Raw genomic sequence first — 25,308 nt, 5'->3', positions numbered from 1 at the left:
CAGAGCAAGAACATACACAATTATTAACTACAGTAATTAGAGAAAATTTAAGGAGGAAGATAATTACATCTTTTGTCTTTACACTTGGGTTCCATTCTCAAAGATAAGTAAGGAGACCATTTTATGCATTACTAATCTCTTAAATACTTATTATTATTTTTCCATTTGTACTAAGAATCAGATCAAAAGCATTGTGCCCATTAGCAAGCATCTACCACTGAGCAAAATTACCATTAAGTGTTTGAAACAGAATCTCTCTCAGGAGTTTGGGCTGTCCTTAAACTACCTATGTAGCCCAGGTTAGCCTTAAGCTCATTATCTTCCTAAATCTGCCTCCTGAATGGGGGCTTAGGTTTTAACCACCACCTCTGGTTAAGAAGACCCCTTACAGAGAATCCAAGATGGCGGCACCAAGAGGACACTGTGTCTGATGAGCAGGACCAAAGTGACTGCACAGTGACCAACAGACTGAACTCTGGGACCTAAATCACCAGTGACTGTGTTTCCCAAGTGAGAGGAAACCCCACGGTGTGGGAATCAATGAGGTCTGTTTTCAGGTCACCCAGGTAAACCCCAGTAGAGTTCCTGGGTCCTGGCAAGTGCTTGGTTGCCATCCCCAATCCACACAGCTGCATGCTCTGATCACCATCCCAGACTGAACTATGGGCCCCACAACACCAGAGACTGGGATTTCCAGTCGAGAGAAAATCCCATGGTAAAGGGAGCAATTGGGACCAACCTCAGATCACCCAGACAATCCCTGGAAAAGGTCTGAACTCCAGCAGGTACTCAGCCATCAGCCTAGAGACCTGCCTGCATGCAGGACTCACTGTCCCAGACAGAACTGTGGGCCCCAGGACACCAGAGATTGGGTTTCCCTGTTGGGAGGAAACCCCACGGTATGGAAAACAGCAGGTCTGACCTCAGGGTACTCAGCCGAACCTGTCCCCCCGCCCCCCACCCCGCATCCTGAACAGTTCTTGGGAAGAGTTCCCGGGTTCCTGCAAGCGCCCAGTTGCCAGTGCAGAGCCTCTTGCCTGTGCCTGAGTGCTCTACTCACCATCCCAGACTGAACTCTGGACCACAAAAGACCACAGACTGGGTCTCCCTGTTGGGAGGAAACCCCAGAGTGGGGGAAACATCAGGTCTGACCTCAGGATACCCAGCGCCAGAAAAGTTTCTGGGTTCCCAAAGGCTCCAGGCTCTAGCTTCCTGCTGCATACATGGGTGCTGTGCTCACCTGCCACTGATTACTGCTTGGGTGCTGGGCACAGAGCTCCAACCTCAGACCTACGGAAGCCTGAGAGCCACAGGACCAGCCCCCAGATACTGCTCCAAGGTGCAACGAGTTATCCCTAGCTAAACTGATCGAACTGCAGGGCTCCCTGGTTCTTCAAGAGGGCTGCTCCCAGCAAACACAGTGTAAGAGCAGCAGCAGCAGCTCAGGAAATTCAGAAGAAGAAACCAACTGGCAGGGCAGCTGTCTTCAGGACTTCTCCTGATGAGAGGAGAGCCCTTCTGACTACCAAAGACCATAGTTACTCACAGATCCAGATGCCTGAAGTGAGCTGTGCCAATTACTAAGAAGAACCACCCACTTGATGACCTTACTCCAAAAGCTGAGGAGGCCTCCTTCAGGAACAACCATCTTCCTGCCAAGGGGATTCTCACCACCCCAGGATTCCAGCAGACACCAGAAACTAACAGCCAACACCTGAGACAGCCAGATGGGTAGAGGCCAGTGTAAAAGCACAACCAAAAAAAGCAAAGCAACATGGATTCTCCAGAACCCAGTTATCCAGGGACAAGCAGCCCTGGACACCCTATCAGAAGTGAAAGTCAAGAAGATAACCTTACATCTTTGCTTATGAAGAGGATAATAGAGGAAACAAATAAAATGTGTAAAGAAATAGAGGAAGATAAAGTCAAACAGATTATGGCCATCTGCAAAGAAATAGAAGAAGATAAAGTCAAACACATTAGGGCCATCCATGAAGAAATACAGGAAGATGCAGCCAAACAGTTTGTGGCCTTCAGAGAGGAAATAATTAAATCATTGAAAGAAATAAAAGAAAAAGAGGAAAATTCTAACAAATGGGTGAAGGAATTGAAGGAAAAATAGGAAAATACAGTCAGACAGGTGAAGGAAATCAACAAAATGGTTTAAGATTTGAAGATAAAACTGGAAAAATTAAAACACAGAGGAAATCATGGAGATGAAGAACTTAGGGAAGAAAACAGTAACTACAGAGGTAAGCATAACCAACAGACTATAAGCTATGGAAAAAAAAGAATTTCAGGTGTGGAAGATACAATGGAAGAAATTGATGCATCCATCAAAGAAAATGTTAAGTCGAAAAAATTCCTGACACAATCCTTCCAAGACAACATGTAAAGACAAAACATAAGAATAACAGGAATAGAGGGAAAACAAGATTCCGGTCTCCAAGGCCCAGAAAACATTTTCAACAAAATCATAGAAGAAAACTTTCCCAATTTAAAGGAGAGGCCTGTAAGCATACAAGGGGCCTACAGAACACCTAATAAGTTAGGCCAGAAAAGAAAGTCCTTCCACCATATAGTAATCAAAACAGTAAGTATACAGAACAAAGAGAAAATACTAAAAGCTGCAAGGGAAAAAGGCCAAGTAAGATATAATGGCAAACCCATCACACCTGACTTCTCAACAGTGACTATGAAATCCAGAAGGGCCTGGACGGATATCATGCAGACCCTAAGAGACACAGATGTCAACCCAGGCTACTAAACCCAGCAAAACTCTCAGTAATCATAGATGGAGAAAACAAGATAGTCAATGACAAAAACAAATTCAAACAATACCTACCCACAAATGCAGCATTACAGAAGATACTAAAAGGAAAAATAGAACCCAGGAAAACTAACTACATTCAGGAAAACACAGGAAACAAATAACCTCACTACAGCAAAACCAAAAGTAGCCAAACACACAAACACACTACCATAGCCAACAGCAAAATCAAAGCATCTAAAGGCCACTGGTCATTCATCTCCCTTAACATCAATGGACTCAACTCTCCAATAAAAAGACACAGACTAACAGAATGGATGCATAAACAAGACCCAACAATCTGTTGTATAAAAGAAACACACCTAAGTCACAAAGATAGGCATTACCTGAGAATAAAGGGCTGGAAGATAGTTTTCCAAGCAAATGGACCCAAGAAACAAGCAGGAGTAGCCATTATAATATATAATAAAATAGATTTTCAACCAAAATTAATCAAAAGACATGGGGAAAGTCACTTCATACTCATCGAAGGAAAATTCCACAAAGAAGACATCATAATTCTGAACATCTGTGTCCCAAATACAAGGGCATCCACATTTGTAAAAAAAAAAAAAAAAACATTAATAAAACTTAAATCACATGTAGATCCCCACACATTAATAGTGTGAGACTTCAACACCCCACTCTCAACAAAGGACAGGTCAAAAAAACAGAAATTAAGCAAAGAAACAATGTTTCTAACAGAGGTCATGAATCAAAAGAACCTAACAGACATCTACAAAACCTTTCACCCAAACACAAAAGAATTTACCTTCTTCTCAGCACCTCATGGAACCTTCTCCAAAATAGAGCACAAGCAAGCCTCAACAGATACAAGAAGACTGATAAAATCCCTTGTAACCTATCTGACCATCATGGACTAAAGCCAGACCTCAACAACAACAGAAATAGCAAAAAACCTACACACACATGGAAACTGAACAACTCACTACTCAGTGACAACTGGGTCAGGGAAGAAATAAAGAAATTAAAAGCTTCCTAGAATTCAATGAAAATGAAGGCACAACATACCCAAACTTATGGGACACAACAAAAACAGTGCTAAAAGGAAAGTTCACCACAGTAAGTGCCTTCAAGAGAAATTCAAAACATCTCATTCAAGCAACTTAACGGCTCACCTGAAAGCCCTAGGAAAAAAAAGAAGCAGATACACCCAAGAGGAATCTATAGATTTAATGCAGTTCCTATCAAATTACCAACACAATTCTTTACAGACATTGAAAGAATATTTCTCAATTTCACATGGAATAACAAGAAAACCAGAATTGCTAAAATAATCCTGTACAATAAAAGATCTTCTGGAGGTATCTCCATCCCTGATCTCAAGCTTGAGATTACTATAGAGCAACAGTAATAAAAACTGCATAGTACTGGCATAGAAACAGAATGGTGGATCAATGGAATCCAATAGAAAACCCAGAAATAAACCCACACAATTATGGACACCTGATTTTTGACAAAGATGCCAAAACCATACAATGGAAAAAAGCTGGCGTCTTCAAGAAATGGTGCTGGTCTAACTGGATGTCTACATGTAAAAAATGCAAATAGATCCATACTTATCACCTTGCAAAACACTAAAGTCCAAGTGGATCAAAGACCTCAACATAAAACCAGACACACTAAACCTGTTAGAAAAAAAATTGGGAAGAGCCTTGAACTTAGTGGCACAGGAGACAACTTCCTGAATAGAACATCAACCGCACAGGCTCGAAGATCAATAGTCAATAAATGGGACCTCATGAAACTTAAAAGCTTCTGTAAAGCAAAAAAACACTGTCATCAGAATAAAACAACAGCCTACTGATTGCGAAAGGATCTTCACCAACCCTATATCTGACAGAAGCCTAATATCCAGAATATGTTAAGAACTCAAGGAGTTAAACTGCAACAAATCAAGTAATCCAATTAAAAATTGAGGTACAGAGCTAAACAGAAAATTCTCAATAGCAGAATGTTGAATGACAGAGAAACACTTAAAGAAATGCACAATGTCCTTAGTCATCAGGGAAATGCAATTCAAAACAACCCTGAGATTTTTACCTTACACCCATCAGAATGGCTAAGATAAAAAACTCAAGTGACAACACATGCTGGAGAGGATGTAGAGAACGGGGAACCCTCCTCCATTGCTGGTGGGAACATAAACTTGGACAAACATAAACTTTGGAAATCAGTCTAGTGCTTTCTCAGACAATTAGGAATAGTGCTACTTCAAGTTCCAGCTATACCACTCCTAGGTATATATCCAAAATATGCTCAAGTACACAACAAGGACATTTGCTCAACCATGTTTGTAGCAGCTTTATTCATAATAGCTAGAATCTGGAAACAGATGTCCCTCAGTTGAGGAATGAATACAGAAATTGTGGCACATCTACATAATGAAATACCTCTTGGCTATTAAAAACAAGGAAATCATGAAATTTGCAGGCAAATGGTGGGAACTAGAAAAGATTATCCTGAATGAGGTATCCCAGAAGTAGAAAGACGCACATGGTATATAATCACTTATAAGTGGATATTAGACATATTATATAGGATAATCATACTAAAATCTTTACACCTATAGAAGCTAACAAGAAGAAGGACCCTGGGTAAGTGCTCAATCCTCATTCAGAAAGACAAACGGGATAGATAATGGAAGAGGGTGAAAACAATGAACAAGACAGGAGCCTATGACAGAGAGCCTCTGAAAGAGTCTACCATGCAGGGTATCAAAGCAGATGCTGAGATTCATAGCCAAACTTTAGGCAGAGTGCAGGGAACCTTATGAAAGAAGGGGGACATAGAAAGACCTGGAGGAAACAGCAGCTTCACAAGGAGAGTAACAGAACCAAAAATTCTGAGACTGATACTCCAACCATTACCATTCGTAGAGATAACCTAGAACCCCTGCACAGATGTAGCTCATGGCAGCTCAGTCTCCATGTGTACCCTAGTAAGAGGAACAGGGGCTGTCTCTAACATGAACTCAGTGGTTGGCTCTTTAATCAACCCCCCTGAGGGGGAAGCTGTCTTACCATTCCACAGAGGAAGACAATGCAGACAGTCCTGATGAAACCTTGTAGGCTAGGGTCAGATGGAAGGGGAGGAAAACCTTCCCTATCAGTGGACTGGGGAAGGGGCATGGGAGGAGAAGAGGGAGGGAAGCCTGGATTACGAGAGGACAAAGGAGGGGGCTACAGCTGGGATACAAACTGAATAAATTGTAACAAATAAAAAAAAAAGAAGATGCCTTATATATTTGAGATGAAATGCTCTACACGACATAGCCTTATTTTAAGATGATCTCCTGATTTGAAATTGAGGAATTATGAACAGGATTTCTAGAACTACAGCCATATGAACATTAGAAATTGACCAGACCTAGTAGTTTTTAAATGAACTTATTCATTTATTCACTTTACACCCCAATCACAGCACTTTCACTTCTCTCCTCCCATTCCTACCCTCCCTCTCTCTTCCCCTTTTCCCCCTTTCCCCTCTGCTCAGAAAAAGGGGAGCATCCCCCTCTTATGAAAGCCACCCCAACCCATCAAGTCATATCAGGACCTAGTACATCCTCTTCTATTGAGGCCCAACAAGGCAACCAAGCTAGAGGAAAGTGATCCAAAAGCACCAAATCCATGTCAGATATGACTCATACTCCCTTTGTTGCTAGGATATCCACATGAGGACCAAACTGCCCATCAGTTACATATGTGTCATGGACCAAAATCCAGTCTATGCCTGCTCTTTGGTTGATGCTTCAGTCTCTGTAAGCCCCTAAGGACCTAGGTTAATTGACGCTGTTGGTGTTCTTGAGGGGTTCTTGTCCACTCCAGGACCGTCTATCCTTCCCTCCTCCACAAGACTGCACCAGGTCTGCCTAATGTTTGGCTCTGGATCTCAGCATCTCCTATCTGCTATTTTTTTTTAATTTTTTTTTTTTGTGACGACTCTGCTATCTGCCAAGCTTCAGTTTTGTTACTTGAGCTATGTGAAGAATGTTTTTGTAAATCAGTCAATAACAAATAGTCATTAGCATTATTTGTCACAGACCTTCTGTCTGAAACCGGAAAAAGCCAACAAAATGAAATGTATTACAAGCTTGTACCCTAAAGCAAAACCATAAAAAGAAATCAATAGCATTTGTGTCATTTTATCGCCAGTTTAAGCTTATCTTAATTGCTCTGTCATTTATTCCTGATTGAAGGCCTAGTTAACTGAATCAAAATACAATGACATGTTTGTAAAAAGATTTGGTTTTCTCTTCGACACTTAAAGATAATTACAATTTTACAATAAAGCAGAAATTGCCACTTCAGTTATGGAATTACATAAATTCACCTCGGCAATAAAGTATTATGTTAGTGCTTTTACACTACATAAAAATAAAGCCTGTGGATATCATTGTGGCAGAGACACTGTCTTAGGTTTCTTTGTAGGATCTTGCAGTTATCTGTGAATTCAGGAGCAACTGAGCTGGTATGAGGAGATACAGCACATGAACAGAATTTAGGGTGCATGCTCCTGTGTTCAAAATTTTTTGGTTAAAAAATAGGGTTGGGGAAGTCTAGAGAACATACTGAAGACACCATTGGAGTATGGCTTTACTCCAGGGAAGAAAAATCCCTCAAAGGTGTGTGGGAGGGAAATAATACAGTGATCTGTCCTGCGCATGTATGACTGCACGCCAGCAGAGGGCATCAGATCCCATTATAGATGGTTGTGAGCCACCATGGGGTTGCTGGGAATTGAACTCATGACCTCTGGAAATGAGGCCAGTGCTCTTAACCTCTGAGCCATCACTTCTTAACATCTGAGCTGTCTCTCCAGCCTGAGTACTGTGATGTTTATTTGATGCTATTATCCTGAAACACACTCAAACCTATCACAATTTGGCCTTAACTTTCCAGATTCACTCCTGCCTTGAACAAGTACCCAGCAGACACGGTTATTCCCTCCATCTTTTAGGATATTGGCATATATCAATTTTGTTTTTATTGGGGGTAGGAAGCAATTCTGGGACTTCATGACTGCTTGAGATGCCCTGCCACTGTTCAATATACAAGTCAATAGTGATAATTTTAACAGAAACTTGTACATGAACAGGGCTCAGTACATTATAACTATTCTCACTATATTTATAGTCTTACTGAAGGCAGACTTGGAACAGAGACACAGATCATAGTTTTTAAAGAATACTCCTTCATTTACATTTTATTTTCAATTAAGTATGTCATTCAACAATTTCATACATGTAAATGGTTCCTTCTAATTACTCCCTCCCATAACTCCCTACACAAATTGTACTTTTTAATTTCACTATTCTTTCTAGTTTTTGAATTTAAAATATTTTTTTTTTCTGGTGGATAAAAGCTTAAAATTACCACGATTAAAAGGACAATAGGAAAGACTTGAAATTATAAAGCAATTAAAAGAAAATTGTGGGGAAATATTTTCTGATGATTGAGACATGATTTTCAATGCACAAGAAACAAAAGCAGAACTTCAGAGACAATTCCTTTGAGGTAAAAAGATTCTGTAGAGCACAGGAAAAATCCATGGCGTGAAGCCTGTACAGCAGATCATGAGAATGCATTTTCCAACTTATGTGACAATATATCATTTGAATATATAAAATAAAATTTAAAAATCTTAACAGTAAGAACAATTCAAAAAGTGATCAAATGACATAAATAGATATTCCTCAAAAGAACAACATGGAGATGATCAGTGAAATATATGAATAATTGTATCTCAGCTCTCAGGGAAACAAAATCAAAACAATATATGCCAACTCATCCTAGATAGAATCATAATTATAAAAAATCCAAACAATAATTGCCTGCAAGGGGATGGAAAAAGGACACTTTCATTGCAAAATACATTTTTATAAAGAAGAAAAACAATTCTCTCACACTGATAATAACGTAAAGCAGCAGAATCATTATGGAAAAACTATGGAATTTCTCATCAAATTAAAATTCGACTAATAATCCAGTTATTCTTGTTCTAGTTACAAAGTGATCGGAACTAAAACCAGTAGCTAGAGAGACATCCACAAACAAAGCCTTGCTCACAAATAGCTACACTATGACATCAGCCTGCATGTCCATTAATGGGTGAAAGAGAAATATTGTCACGGAATGGAACATTATTCACCCCCAAACAAGCATGGAATCGTATTTGTGGTAAAGTGCATGGACACAGGGCAAACAAATGAAATGCTCCACCAGAAGGATGAATGCTACACACTTTTTCAAATGTAGAAGATAAAAAAATAAATAAATATTTGACCGCAACATAAAGACATGGCTCTTAGTGAATCTCATGTTATACAATTACCTGTTAATCAAAGTAGAATATAATTATTTATTAGGAGGTATATTTTAAAATGAATGAAAATATTTACTTTAGTAGCTTAATAAATGTTCCTGTCTAAGCTATCTTTTCAAAAAATGAATCCCCCTTTCAACTCGCTTTGGTTCGTTAATAGCTGTGCTATTTCACTTGACACTTTTTAACATTTTACTTATTTTATACTTTGTGTGTATGCGTGCTTATGCGTGTGTGGGCATGCATGATCCATGGCACACTTGTGGAGCTCAGTGGCTAACTTGCAGAAGGGGCTTCTCTCCTTTCACTCTGTAGTATCCAGGGCTCAACCCTGCCAGGTACTTTTTCCCACTGAGCCATCTCATCTCACTCAGGGCCATGAAGGGCAAGCTGAAAACGGGTTCCCAGGCCCTGGGCATTCATGTATTCTCACAACGAGCTCTCTCACTAATTTTGGAGCAAGAGCTTTTTACACTCCAAGGCCCAAGGCTGAAGCTGCAGGGCATCCACAGTTTCTCTTTTGCACAATTTTGGTACACTTCCATCCAGCTACGGTAATAGCAGTTGCTCCCTCTGTTTACCTCTGCCTTTGTCTCAAATGTGAGTTCACCACCCAGCAAATATAGGAATCACCATTTCTGCAGCAGCTGCCAGCAAGGAACTTGAGATGAAAAGGTAGGTGTAGCCCCCATCCCTTCTTTCGTGAAGATGAGTGTTCCTTAGGAAAGAAGTCCAATCTAACCTCATGTTTTCTTTCCTTTTTTTCTATAAAACCTGTCATGGTTTCGTTCACACGACGTTTTCACATGGGCTTTCACAGAGGCCAACCCTGCTTTGATACCCTACAAAAATCTACTCTTATTTATTGTTTACATTAAAGTTATTCCTTTAGATTTGCAGTACCTTGGTTCTCTCGTCACAGCTTCTTACAAAATATTGCTTTTCATACTTTCAGCCTCTCTTTACTGTGCTTGGAACTGCCCTTGTAACTCTTATTAGTTTATTCTTCAGAGGTTCGGCTGTTTGATCCTTCATGCTGGTGGCGGACTCGTCTAGATGATGTCAGCTTCGTACACGCGCTGGCCTTCGCTCTTAAGACACAGGTCTCACATTGTGAGTAGCTATGTGTCTCGTTCATCTCTTTATTCCACCAAGGGGAACGTGAAGGCAGCGATTCGGATTACTAAATGTCCTGAAATGCCATTGAGCTGCCTGGCATGTGGCAGGCGGCTAATGAATAACTATCAGGTTGGTGAATGCAGTGGCATTCAGGGCCCAGAGAGTGGTTAGAACATGCGGAGGCTGGGCTCTGATGCCTACTGCAGCAAAGGAAAGAGTGTATCAGACAGTCACTACTGGAACACATTTTCATCTTTCCCACATTTGTTTTAGCAGTGGCCTTGTAAGTTAGTAGGTCACATTAATAAACTATACTTTCAGTTTCTTGGTAAATATGTTCCTTAAATATGCCTTATCCTCCTTTGGATTTTTTGATTTGTGTATTTATTATATTACTACTATAATAATTTATAATTTTATTATTAAATAAATTTATAACAATATAAAATACAATGTCAATTTTATATTCCTACTATCAAAGAGACTAAATAATAAATTTAATGAAAGAAACTTAAATAATAAATTTGCCAGTTAAGAAGGAGGGAATCTATCTATCTATCTATCTATCTATCTATCTATCTATCTATCTATCATTATCATCATCTAACATTTATCTAGCTCTATATGTAGACAGATAACGCTGAATGAAAACTCTAAAGAAGCGAATGAAAACTTAGGCAAACTCAGATCCATAGGTAGTTTATGAACAGTTTCATGGAACATACTGGGTGTTGTTTTTTATTCTCTTACTATTGGACTTGGACATGATTAACCACAGCCATAACAGAAAAAGCACATGGCTATAAATCATAGTTAACTCATTATTTTTATTTAGTTTCTGTCTTTTAGAAACAAGGCCTTGAATGTCATTAAAACAGTCTTGGTCTTAGTCTCTTGTTGCTGACACAGGGTCTCCCAATTTCTTCCTGAGGCTCTCTTCATTTTTTTTTCCTTCTAGGCCACATCTCTATTTCTTTGTGAGTCCACCAACCCACAGAACCACGACTAGACTGGAACTCAAGTATGCAACCTCTGTCCCCCTTCCTGTCCTACACTCCGGTTCCTGAAGATTTACCCTTAGTTGGGCTTTCGCCTGCCTGAAGGAACCATCTTTATCTTCTATGGACTTGGCTTCTTGGTGCAGTCATACAATCCCCCTAATCTTCCTTATGATCCCTTTAAACCTTTCCTGTTATCCCATCTTCATTCCTTTGAGACTCCCTGTCATCCTGCAGAAAGCCTACCAGGGGCACCACACATGACACCCGTGGCTGGGAACCATATCTAATCTCTACCAGGAACCATAGAGCTATAACACTTGGCTGGGACCCAGGGACCCCAGGGCCACCACACTTGGACAGGATTCAGAGGGCAACTGTAACAAAACACTAGAATATCACTCAACAAAGAAGCCAGATATCTGGGGGAGACCAGATCTACACCAAGAAACTTCAGAGGTCATAATTGTGGATGCATTGATGCTAGCACAAAAACAAAAACATGAACAAGCAACAATACACCTCTCCTAGAAGTTAGAACCCTACTGTAATGGCCCTGGTTATTCTGTCCTCTAGCTGAAAGCAATTAGCTGAAGAACAAAACAACAGATTCAAAATAACAGTTATGAAGATATTCAAGGACCTTAAAATGATATGAATGTGTAAATGAAGACCACAGAAATACAAACAATTGAATAAATAATAAACATTTTGAAGCAAATAAGTGGATTTTAACAAAAAAAATAGACTCATTAAGGAAAACTCAAATTGAAATGAAACTGGAAGTGTAAAACTCAGGATATTGAACAAAATATATTAGAAAACAGGATTTATCTTTCTGTTATATCCAAGAAACATGCCTTACCATCAAGGACAGACATTACGGTAAAAGAATGGAATAAGGTGAATAAAATGTAATTAATAAAAGTTTTAAAAAAAGAATGGAATAAGATATTCAAACAAACGAACAACAACAACAAAAAAAAAAAAACAAAAAAAAGCAAGCAAGCACAGATATTTTAATATCTAGAAAAATATACTTCAAACCAAAACTGATCAGCCAGAAGAGATAGAGCAGAACATTACATTTTGTTGATTTGGGAAAAGGTAGCAGAGTAGTAATAGTTAAAATCTAAGAGCCTTTACTATGAACTGAAGTTCATGACATCAGCCATACCCGTGGTGACATTCTACAAGACTCGATGCCTGACTAGGACTCTGTGACCGTGGAGAAAAGAAAGCTGCCTATCCAGAGCCAGATGATCCTGGGCCACTTTCAGTTCCTTTCAAAGCCATTCCTGCTCACTCCCGTGTCTGACCTAACCTTGCCGTTTGGATCCTGTGAACCCCCAAAGTGTGCTAGTGGATTGCTAGCTAACAAGAGCTAATTTTGATGTCGGGTGGTAGCATCTGAGACCCCTAGTACATACTTACTTGGATGTAAGCTGCCTGTGGGAAGATGTATTTGGTAAAGGCCTCAATTTATAAGTTTCTTTGTCCTATAACAAAGGAAATATGTAATCGCTGTCACAATGGAATGCATCTTTCTGAACAACTTGGGTTTATGTTTTGAGGCCATGGTCATTCATTTTTTGTGTCAAATGTAAAATATCGCCTATCCCCTTTGAGGTCAGAGCTGTTTTGTGTTGGTATTATCATGAAGACATAAAGTGGCAATATTTAAAGATGGATGGGTACGTGTCCGGTGAGCTTTAGAGTGATGTGTTGGGAGGTAGCTGGGATTGTAGAAGAGGCTGTTTGTATTCTTTCATGTTGCTATTCTTTCACTATGATGGTCTCATAAGAGTTAGATACTGAAATACGACGGACCTTAATCCTAGCACTGAAAAACTGTAGCCTATACTGCCTTAAACTCTAAAGCTTAATCTGTGAAGTCAACTCTGCAATTGCCTATTTAAATTTTTATTCACCTGTTAAATCTATTCATAGAACAGTCATAAAATTCACTTTGAACATTATTTTATGAACAATCACTTGGTGAAGAAGTCACAATAAAGTACAGCGTCAGTGAATTAGATTCTTGCTTTTACTAATATGATGTGCGATAGAGTTAAAATCCATAGGGTAGCTAATTCTGTAGCAAACTAAAACCTTTAGACAATTAATTAATTAACCTCAATTTACATAATGGGCTACTGATTTGCATAGCTAATGGACTAGGGATTGATTACAGGCCATTAACAGTTATTAATAAATGGAAGGATGTTGAAAATGTATGTGTCTTCATTTTGAACAGAAGGCAAAGGTTAGTCACGAACTGTTAATAGCAATATTCAAATAAGCAGGCAGTGAGGAGATGAACACGTGCCTTTTTAAGCCTCAGGCACTTCTGAGAGGGAATTCATGAGTTTGTCAGCAGGTCTCATCCCTACATCTCCACCAGGACACACGCAAGCGTACACCTGGGCATTGGATAAAGTTCTGTTACCTTCCATTTACAGTCACACTATAATGAAGGGAATTATATTTATATATTTATGTGGAAAACTTATAATCCTTTCTATTCTGAAAACCATAGATAGTCCTTTGGAAATGCAAGGTCCTTTACCCTGAGCATACAGTACTTTTTTTTTTCTTTTAAAGCTATTTGTTTTGATGAAAAGTAAGTTAGCATTTTCAATTAACTTTTTCCATTTGTTGTGTATACAAGTCACATAATACCTTTCTTTCAGAACATTTTATCTACTTGTTTTAGCCAATACGTTATACACTACCATGCTTTTAAAACATTTTATCTATTTTTTTAGCCAACAAGTTATATAATACCATTTTAATAACACTTTATCTATTTGCTCAGCCCAATTAAGTTACAGTCTAAATTTATCTTTTATCTTCTTATTATATATTTCTTATTTTATATTTTTATCTTCTCCCTTTCTCTAAAAATGTAAGTGCTTACTAATTTTTTTTTTACTACATTCATTGAGTTCATTGTGTGTGTACATGTGAGGGTTTGTCGTAGCAATGGGACGACGAGAACAACTTGCAGGAATTCCTCAGTCATGGGTCTTGGGCTTGACAGCAATTGCCCTTCCCTGGCCTGTTCGAGGATTTTACAACATGAACAAAGGGGCTGGAGAGACGCCTCAGTGGTTAAGGGCACTTGCCACTTCCAGTTTCTAGATCCCACATTGTGGCCTACAGCCAACCATAGCTCCCATCCCAGAGGATCTGACACCTTCTTGGGCCTCCATGAACATGATGCCACATACAGACGTGCTGGGAAATGCCAAGTACACACACGATTATAGAAATTCAAAACTGTTGAAAACGTTGGGGAAGTGGTCTACTATTTTGAAATGATTTAGATTTGCCAGTGAAGTAGTACTTTGGAGGACAGTCTATTTCCTTTAATTTTAGATGCATCGTGTGTCATGAGCTTTCGAATGACTTGGATGTATCGTTACAAGCAACTGTACAGACACACACCCCTGTTTTTAAAGTAATTTATGGTAAGTAAAAGTCTTGTCTAGTATGAACTGATTGGCCTGCTCTTTAATTACCTCCCCCTGAGGGGGAAGCAGCATTACCAGGCCACAGAAGAGGACAAGGCAGCCACTCCTGATGAGACCTAATTGACTAGGATCAGAAGGAAGGAAAAGAAGACCTCCCCTATCAGTGGACTTGGGGAAGGGCATGCAGAGGGTGAAGGAAGGGAGGGATTGGGACGGGAGGAGGGAGGGAACCACGGGACAGGGAATGCAAAGTGAGTAAAGTGTAATTAATAAAGAAAAAAAAAGTCTTGTCTAGTGACAATCAGTATCACTAGACTCACGGATCCAGTGCACTTGCATATCGTATCTGCCACTCTTCCTGCCCCGGGCCCTTGCTCAGTACCTTTCTGAGGTTCAGATTTCCTCCATCTCTTCTCCTTTTCCCCTCCTAGAGATGTTGATAAATGTCATGCTCTAATAGGATATTAAAATATGATCCAAAGGTAAAAGATGAACGTTTCAGTCAACCTTCCTAATGCCACAACCCTTTAATACAGCTCCTCATGTTGTGTTGGCCCCCCTAAACCATAAAATTATTTCCATTGCTACTTCATACCTGTGATTCATACCTGAGTTATGAATCATAATGTAAACATATGCAGGATACCTGACATGCCGCCCCCGTGAAAGGCCGTCCCACCCCCAAAGGCGTTTTCACAGGTTGAGAACCACTGTTTCAGATGCTTTAGTGAACCTTTCTTTCTGCAGGTGCTTTTATGGTTTGAAGTTTGGTGAAATGTGTTTTTATGGTAACCATCTAGGTTACAACAGGACATACTGGCTATTAAAGGCTAGATGGCTTTAGTGTGAAAAAAGTAGTACATGCATGGATTTACTGTGATTCCGGTAACCTCTCCCAGCATCTGTCAGTCCTTTTTGCAAACTGATTTCTTGTTTTACCACGGGAGTAATGCTGCTGTTACAGGTCAAAGGAATATTTCAGCATCGTTGTTTCAGCTGAATCATATTCTTTATGCACTGATGGCCCTTCAGAGAATCCCTGAAACTAAATTTTAAAAGTGGGATAGTCATTTTGTCATAAAAAAAAATGCATGGAAATTAGCTGGGTGAGGTGGTGCATGGCTGTAACCCCAGCACTCAGAGAGGCAGAGGCAGGCAGGTCTCTGTGAGTTCGAAGCTAGCCTGGTCTACAAAGTGAGTCCAGGACAGCCAGAGATGCACAGAAAACACTGTCTCAAAAACAAACAAACAAACAAACAGAAAAAACCAAAGCCAAAAAAAGCATGGAAATTATAATTATCGTTAATCACAAATTTAGAAAATATGCTTTTACATAGTCTGCTCTGTCTGTTCTGTGAGTGTGTGTGTGTATGTGTGTGTTAGGAATACACATGCCTCTATATGTATGTAGCAGTCAGAGGAAATTCTCAGAAGCTGATTCTTTTCTTCCACCATAAAGATCCTGGGATCAAACTCGGGTAACCCAGGCCCTCGGTGGAAAGCGACTCCAATCACTGAGTCTTTTCTCCAGTTCGCTAGTCCCTCATTTTAAGGGCTTTCCCCTCTGCTCTCATGTAGGCAGTGTCTAGCAGTGAAGCATCCTTTGCAGTTTTGTTAACCATACAGCCAGGGCGTCAAAGCTTATGGATCCACTTATGCCAGTGAAGTGATCAGGGACAGTATTTTAAACACCATCCATAGATACTGTGCCATTGCCTCATCCCTAGCATTGCTATGCTATCTGCTAAGAAGAAAGGAAGAGGTTCCCACAGGCTCACGGGATAGCTTTATTTCACACACACGTCTCACATTCTCAAACTGGCAAAAAACAGCACAAAACATTGTCACGGTCTTACGCGGTGTAACTTACTTTTTGAGGGGACCCGGAGATTGGCGAGGACAACCTCCAGCGAATCTGCTTGCACCCGAAGCACGTAGCTGGTCCTTGTCTCGTAATCCAAAGGAGCATTCACGTAGATGACGCCTGTGACATTGTTGATTCCAAACTTATCTGGAATTTGACATACAACTCATTAGTCTCTTTACGTGGTAAGGAGAGATAGTCTCTTTAAGAGCTGTTATGGTTTCAATGGCACTAGAAAAAGCCCCAAAGAATTGTCAAGATTAAAAGGTGACAGACAGGCTTCCAGCCTTTGGGAATGTATACCCGCTGTTGGATTATCGACTTGTGTTCCCTGGGCGCTGTGCGTGAACTATAGTTTTCTCTGTACGTTGGGAGTGTGCTGGGTTCTGTGCTCAGGTGGTGGTCCTGCTGTCATCACAGTGTTAGAAGGTCCTGCAGGGCCAGCCTGCTCTGCTGACAGGTGGTCACCTAAACCCTCTGAAGAGCCCCAGGACTGTCCTTGCAGACTGCCAAGCAGCAGCCATGCTCACTTTGTAAGCCCGCAAAATAAACCAACGTATTAAATATTTATTAAATGCCCTCGGCCACCCATAATACCCCAGTCTGCCTAGGGGCCCAGAAGGGAGAACAGCAGACAACAGGTGAAATACGGAAACAGAGAGTTGTTCCTAGGATCCAGAGAATGCCTGCCGTTCTGAAAACGACTAGAAGACAAACCGCAAGGTTCCTGTTCATTGATTTGCCTGTTTGGAACATTGTGCTATGTGATCCTGCTCCTCTGGCATTTACACTTACATACGAGCCTAAAGGTTTCTTCAGGATTCCTCTGACATGAGGTTAGGCTTGTGGTACACACAGAGGGGAGAAAAGAGTCTAGAAAATATTGTCTCTTGCAGCCGAAAGAACAGTTCTTTCATTTTGGAGAGACACCACAAAAAAAGTCCCCCTAAAAGGGAAGGTACATGCCTCTGTAACTGAATATCAGACATTAGTCAGGGAGCGCAGCAACTGTAGCTAACACAACGAGGCTATTAACCAAGTCGTTAATTACATTGAGGACGGTAAGAATTACATTCAGAGAGAGGAAATAATAGTTCAATCAAAAGTCTATCAGAGTCTACATTTATTGGGTTTTGGAGAAAACACAGGCGAAATTCGCTACCTACCTTCCTCATTTCCTGCCACAATGGAGTACACGATGCTCTGATTTATGGCGGCAGCAGAAATGACTCCAACAACAGTCCCTCTGGTGGCAAGCTCGCTTACAGGAGGAGGTCTGCAGGGTGAAAAGGGCGTTTATTGTCTTCCTTCCTTCCTTCCTTCCTTCCTTCCTTCCTTCCTTCCTTCCTTCCTTCCTTCCTTCTTCCTTTACTTCCTTCTCTCCTTCCTTCCTTATTTCCTTCCTTCTTTCTTTCTTCCCTTCCTTCTCTCCTTTCTTCCCTCCTTCCTATTTCAGTGCAACGTTTATTTTTTAATGATTTATTTATTCTTAATTTATGTGCATTGCTGCTTTTTCTGTATGTATGAGGGTGTGAGGGTGGCAGACCCCCTGGAACTAGAGTTACAGACAGTTGTGAGCTGCCATGTGGGTGCTGGGAATTGAACCTGGGTCCTTGGAAGAGCTGTCAGTGCTCTCAATCAATGGGCCATCTCTCTAGCCGTAAATATTTCTAATGATTATTTTTTTATTTATGGCAACATTTATTTTTAAGAAGTAGAATTGGTAACACAAGAATGAAATTGGAACCACACAGAGAGCTATCAAAAAATCTACCGACAAACAGTGATACTTCTATACATTTTAGAACACAGTCTTCCAGTTTGCAGCTCCTAAAGCATTCCACACAAATTATTTCATAGCAGGCCCATCACATTGGTTATATTAATAGAATTCTATTTCAAAGGTCTTCAAAGCTGTATGTCAAAAATGACAGTTCTATTTCTAACACTTAGAGGGTTTTGATCAAGTGTGATTTGTATCTGCGCACCAATTTAAGATTTGTTGATCCTTTGTAATCAATGTCTCTTGACATAGTGTGCTATTTTTGCATTTCTTGCATAATATGCATGTATGTGTGTATGAATGTTCATGTCTACACGGGTGCATGCATGTGCACATGAGCGTAATATAAAAACATGTGTGCGTGAATGTTCATATGTGTGTGTGTGTGTGTGATGCGTGCATGTGCAGGGGAGTGTGCGTGTTTGTGCACTTGTGTGTGGAGCCTAGAGGTTGATCTTGATGTCAGATGTCTTCTTCCGTCACCTTCCACTTTATTTTTGAGAACGAATTCCTCAGTGAACCTGGACAGGCCGGTTTGAGCAGACTGACTAGTCGGGGAGCTCCGGTGGTTCTGCTCTCTCTACCTCCAGCACTGGGATAATCCAGTGCATGGATGGCCACAGGCAGCTTCCGCATGGCTGCTTTGAGACTAGTTTTCAAAGCTTGCTCCAAGTTCATTCAGAAATGGAGAGGGAGGTAGAGAATTTCCCCATACCTCCCGCTGCTAACAAAATGCAGAGTTTCCTCTACTTACAGGAGCCTTGTCACCACAACTAACTGCAGGCACAGATAAGCCACGCTCACCTCAGTTCTGGTGCTGCGCATTCTACGGTGCTGGGCAAACATTTTCTTACAAGTGTCAAGTAATTTGCTTTTGTGATCTAACTCTTCCTCCCAAGTGGCCTCTGACAGTCACTCCATCTTTCCAGTGTGTCTACTGTCATGTCTGCCCAGACGGTCATTTTGTTGGACTCACATGACATGCTGCTTTTCAGACTGGCAGCTTTGGCTTCGCAATATGTCCCTACTTCTCCATGTCTTCATGCTCGACCTCCCCCTTTCCTGTCACCCTGATGGTCTATAGTTTCTGTTCAGAAATAAAGGTGTGTACAAGCTTTGGTCACTAGGAATAAAGCTACTATGAGTATTCGTGTTCAGGCTTTTGTGCATCATTCGTATTTAGCTCTTTTGGAGACAGGTTCCTGGATCACGTGGTAAGAGCAGGTTCAATCTTAAAGAAGCTTCAGGAATTGTTTCTCACACTCCCTTCATCAGTGTGGCACTCTTTGCTGCCTTGAGTCCGTGACAATAGGAATTGTGACCTAACAGCCATGTAGTTTATTTTATAACATTTTAATAATAGCTTGGAATTTAGTAATATATTGTATATCATATTGCACATATGTTTATTTGAGTAATACTATTATCTGGTACTTTGGGGGCAATGTTATATTTAATGTCCAGAATTAGCAAATCATGTTAAGAATTGTGGAAGTCCCCTTAGAATATCATACCACCTACACTATTTTTTTTTATTAAAATGAACACAATATTATCCTATTATATGTTATCCTGTGCGTCCCTTGGACTGAAGTTAATAAGTAGGTGGAACCAATTTGCTAGCCCAACTTGCTGAAATAAAATACAGCTCTTGTGTTCTTCGTTTAGCAGGCTTAAGGATTTAGCCTCTGAAATGTTTCTAGCCCTTACAGTCATTATACTGCACAGCTCTGAGCTGTGACTCAGTGAGTGACTAGAATATACTACAAAATTCACATTTCTTTCCAAATCACTTATCTTATTTAAATTCAGAATTTATGCCCCCACTATGGTGTCTGTTGCTTTTTGTTGAAGTCTCAGTTCTGTGGTTATGATATAATGATGTTTACCATAACTAGACTATACTAATGTGAACTTCATGTGCTCATGCAATGCCTATGATGTTCAAAACTCACAAGTGCCTACACCATCTAACCTCATTGTCAAACACCAACAGCAACTGTGATATTAATATGTTACTCATTTCGATATACAAAAACATCCTACCGCCATTTCTCATACTTGTCACTTGTTTTTCTGTATTTGTCCTTTTCATAGCAACGTTCAGTATCTCTCCAGATTCATAGGTATTACAATATAGATTGCATGAGCAACTATGTCATGCTTCTCCTGATGCATTGTACATCAGATCATGAATGATAAATATAGTCTAGGGCACTGATGAATACTTTTGTTCAATTGCCCAGTTCTTGTGCACAACTGACTGTTCTGTAAGTCTAATAGGATCTAAGAGATACTTAACAATTAATATTTATCTCTGTGATCACCTCATATTCCATAACTGCTCTTGATTATGAATAAGAACCATTTATGTAATTTTGATAAAAAGTATAAAGTAGGTATTTATTTAGTTTTAAATCACTTATTTAATTTACTCCCATCCATTTCTCGCTTTCTTCTGTGCTTTGTGTAGTGTTGGCTCCTTCACTGGATATTTAAGAGTCTGGTTGAGAGATGCCTCTCCACTAACGATGGATGAATAAATACATCATCCTTCTTTGGACAACTGGGACATGACTCCAAGCTCAGTACTTCTGTGTGGTACATCATAGGAAAGGCCAGTGGAATTCCTGCTGAGGCGTTCCACTGTAACCATTAGAAAGTAAAGTGTTGTATTTTTTTTTTTTTTTGGCTAGAGTTCAATAATGAAAATCTGAGAGAAAAGTTTCTGATAATATCAACTGCAATGAAAACAGACCCTCTGCATTGAATTATATTATAAATGCTTCTGTGCTTGTTCTACCAGGCTGATTTCACTTATTGGAACAGTGAGTTTTATCTTATAACTCCTTTATCTAGGATATTATCAAATACATTTATGATTTTTGTGTTGTTATATTAGAAATAGAAACATACACTAAGTAGATATTTCTAAAGTAAAATATTATTGAAACAATATATTCCATAAGCAACCTAGACATGGTCACAGTATTGACTCAGTGAATTCGAAAGGCCGTGACTTTCAAATGATAATAACACACTAGTTAAGCAAGAAAAGCATTCTTAAACAAAGTTCTAAGGTTGAATTCGATCTTTTATTATACATTTTGTTGTATTTAATCTATTGAAGGAAAATGAAGACTCCTTGCTTCAGTCCTGTTGCTTGGTGGGTAACCATGTAGAAATTAAAAGGGATTAAAGAGATCCAGAGAGAGAGAGTAGGGCAAGTTCTTAACATGGTTGTCAACCATTTCCTCCTGGCATTCCTCTTTTTGAGCATTCCTCTCCTCCTACATGAGGGTCATGCACCATTAATTCCTAACCAGATGACATGGCAGTCACCTCAGAGACTGAGTGACATAACTGGAGGCATAACTCCAGGCAACTCTTGACTACATCCTTTGCTGGACAGAATGACATCAACTGCTCCAGGAGTGGTCCATATGGCAGAAAGTTGAAGGTCATGTCTTCCTGGAACCAATAGACATTATTGACAAGATCCTTTCTTGAACTGAAGTAGCCATGGGGAGTTCTTAATGTGACAACAATCCAAAAGTGGTGTTCAACCATCAGTTGGCAATGAACCTAAGCCCAAAGATCTAAAACATCCAAATCTTAACAGCAATCCTTAAGCTTAGATGGGTATCCAAGGGGAATCCAAGATGGTGGTGACCAGTTTGCACTGTATCTGAGGGGAGAGGATCAAAGATTCTGGAAACAGTGATTGGACAGGCTGCTAGATCCAGAGCATTGACTTTGTATGGACCAGAGGGGACATCCTGGGAGTTGGGGTCAATTAGATCCAGCCCCCCCTTACCCTGTGGCCCTCTCCTGTGTCTGAGAATAGCCCCCTGCCCTTTCGGATACTCCAGTAAGTATGTAACTGCGGACCTCCCCGATCCAGGGACCCTCTGCTATAGCAGCCAGATATCAGATCCTTCTCTCTCCCTTAAGGATTCCCTCAGGATTCCTGGAACAGCATCCCAGTCTCTAAGCCACATTTCTGCTGGTCACTCTTTGGAGGCCAGGTGAACAATAGAATCACATGGATCCTGGATCCAAGATAGCTAAGCCCAGATGAATCTGAGTACCAGCAGCACAGCGTCAGGCAGGCCTGTAAGCCACAGCCAAGCTCCCCTCTGCGGCACCCCACAGTTGCCACCTGCACCCGGAGCTGTTTGCTGCACCTGCTTCTATGCCAAGCCCGTGCCCCTCATCTGTGCCTGCACCTTGCCCTTTGGGGCTTGTGTGTAGACATGCTCCCTAACTTTCAATGAATCTGCCTGCGCCTGAGTTTGCACCCCACCCTTCAAGACACTAGTATCCAAATCACCAGTACCCATTCTTGAGCCCCTGGACATCTCTTCTCTTCCTGAGGAGTACTCCAGACTCCAAAGATAGGTGGATCCAGTCTTCTGTGCAGGTTCCAGGAACAAACAGCCAAGACTATAGATGACCAGATGGCTAAAGGCTGGCATAAGAATACAATCAACAAAAACTAGGACACCATGACTCCACCAGAAAACCTCCAAACAATGGATATTTTAATGCAGCTGAAAGACAGGAAAATGATCTTAAATCTATGCTTATTCAGTTATTAGAGACACATAAGAAGGAAATGGAAAAATCTCTCAAAGAAATATAGGCAAATACAAGCAAATAAATAGAGGCCACCATCAAACAGATGAAGGAAATGAATAAAATTGTTCAAAACATAAAATGGAATTAGAATCAATAAAGAAAACACAAACAAAAAAATCCTGGAGATGGGAAACTTGGAAAGAGAGAGAGAGAGAGAGATCAGGAATTCCAAAGGCAAGCATCACCAACAAAATACAAGAGATGGAAGAGAGAATATCAGGTGTTGAAGATCAATTAAAGAAATCGATATATGTCCTAAAGAAAACATAAAATTTAAAACGTTCTTGACACAAAACATCCAAGAAATCAAGGACACCATGAGAAGATGAAACCTAAAAATAAAGGAATGGACAAAAAGAAGATTCCAGGCTCCAAGGTCCAGAAAATATTTTCAAGAAAATCATAGAAGAAGATTTCTACAATCTAAAGAAAGAGGTGCTATTAAACATACAAGAGGCCTACAGAACATCAAATAGACTATACCAGAAAAGAAACTCCTCATGTCACATAACAGTCAAAACTCTAACTCTACAGAATGAAGAAAAAGTATTAAAACAGGCTAGGGAAAAAAATCTGAGTAACATATAAAGGCAGACCTACCAGAATCACACCTGAATTCTGAACAGAGACCTGAAAGTTAGAAGGGCCTGGGCAGATGTCATGCAGATACTAGGAGACCACAAATGCCAGCCCAGACTACTATACCCAGCAAAACTTTCAATCAACATAGATGGAGAAAACAAGATATTCCATGACAAAACTAAATTTAAACCATATCTATGTAGCAACCCAGCCCTACAGGAGACATAACCTCGGAGCAAAGGGCTAGAAAAAGGTTTTCTAAGCAAACAGACCCAAGAAGCAAGCAAGAGTAACCATGCTAATATTTAATAAAATGGACTTTCAACCACATTAATCAAAAGAGATGGGGAAGGACACTTCATCCTCATCAAAGAAAAAAAAATCTAACATGAGGACATCATTATCCTGAACATCTATGCCCCAAATACAAGGGCACCTGCATTTATAGAAGAAACATTATTAAAGCTTAAGCCACACATCAGTCCCAACACCTTAATAACGGGAGACTTCAATACTCCACTTTCACCAAGGGACAGATCATTGAGACAGAAGCTAAGCAGTGAAATAATGAAGCTTACAGAGGTCCTAAATCAAATGGACCTAACCGATATCTACAGAACTTTTCACCCAAAAGAATATAGCTTCTTCTCAGCACTTCACATAACTTTCTCCAAAATTGACCATATAGTCAGGCACAAAGCAAGCCTCAACACATACAAGAAGATTAAAATTATCCATTGTATCCTATCAGGCCACCATGGCCTAAAAATAGACCTTAACAACAACAGAAATATGTATACAAAAAAACCTATACATGCATGGAAACTGAACAACTCTCTACTCAATGACAGCTGGGTCAGGGAAGAAATAAAGAAATTAAAGACTTCCTAACAATCAGTGAGAATGAAGGCACAACATATCCAAACTTATGAGACACAATGAAAGCAGTGCTAAGAGAAAAGTTCATAGTACTAAGTACCTTCATAAAGAAATTTGAGACATCTCATAAAACAAATAATCAAATGCAAGGCTGAAATCAATAAATTAGAAACAAAGAAAATAATTCAAAGAATCAACGAAAGCAAGAGCTGGTTCTTAGAGAAAATCAACAGGATACACAATCCCTTAGCCAAACTAAGGAGAGAGACAGTATCCAAGTCAACAAAGTCAGAAATGCAAAAGGGGACATAGTGACAGACACTGAGGAAATCAAAAGAATCATTAGGACTTACTTCAAAAGCCCATATGCCAGAAAATTAGAAAATCTAAATGAAATCGACAATTTATTTGATGGATTTCACTTACCAAAGTTGAATCAAGATCAGGTAAATAAATTAAATAATCCTACATTCCTTAAGGAAATAGAAGTAGTCATCAAGAGTCTTCCATGAAAGAAAAAAAAAAAAAAAAAAAAAAAAAAAAAAAAAAAAAAAGCCCAGAGCCAGATGGTTTCAGGGCAGAATTCTACCAGACCTTCAAAGAAGTGTTAACACCAATACTCCTCAAATGATTCCACAAAATAAAAAGGAAAGAAACATTACCAAACTCATTCTATGAGGTCATGGTCACCTTGACACCTAAACCGCACAAAGACCCAACAAAATGAGAATTTTATACCAATTTCCTTTATGAATATTGATGCAAAAATACTCAATAAAATACTTTTAAACTGAATCCAAGAACACATCAAA

At 39.9% G+C, this 25,308-nt stretch overlaps 1 protein-coding gene across 1 annotated transcript in view; it reads right to left on the bottom strand.

Moving 5' to 3' along the window:
• Positions 1 to 25,308, bottom strand: part of Pcdh15 (protocadherin related 15) — an 844,567-nt gene that overhangs the window by 118,634 nt on the left and 700,625 nt on the right. Inside the window, exons 25-26 of the mRNA XM_055598939.1 lie at positions 17,778 to 17,887; positions 16,618 to 16,758 (exon numbers count right to left, since the gene is read on the bottom strand). Coding sequence (XP_055454914.1) covers positions 16,618 to 16,758; positions 17,778 to 17,887 — 251 coding nt within the window. The remainder of the gene's footprint in view (positions 1 to 16,617; positions 16,759 to 17,777; positions 17,888 to 25,308) is intronic.

The sequence above is a fragment of the Psammomys obesus genome, unplaced genomic scaffold (genome assembly GCF_907164565.1).
Source record: "Psammomys obesus unplaced genomic scaffold, mPsaObe1.curated_primary_1811, whole genome shotgun sequence".
Taxonomy (NCBI): Eukaryota; Metazoa; Chordata; class Mammalia; order Rodentia; family Muridae; genus Psammomys; species Psammomys obesus.
The sequence above is the reverse complement of the archived record's forward strand: the minus strand, read 5'-3'. Positions and strand labels throughout refer to the sequence as shown.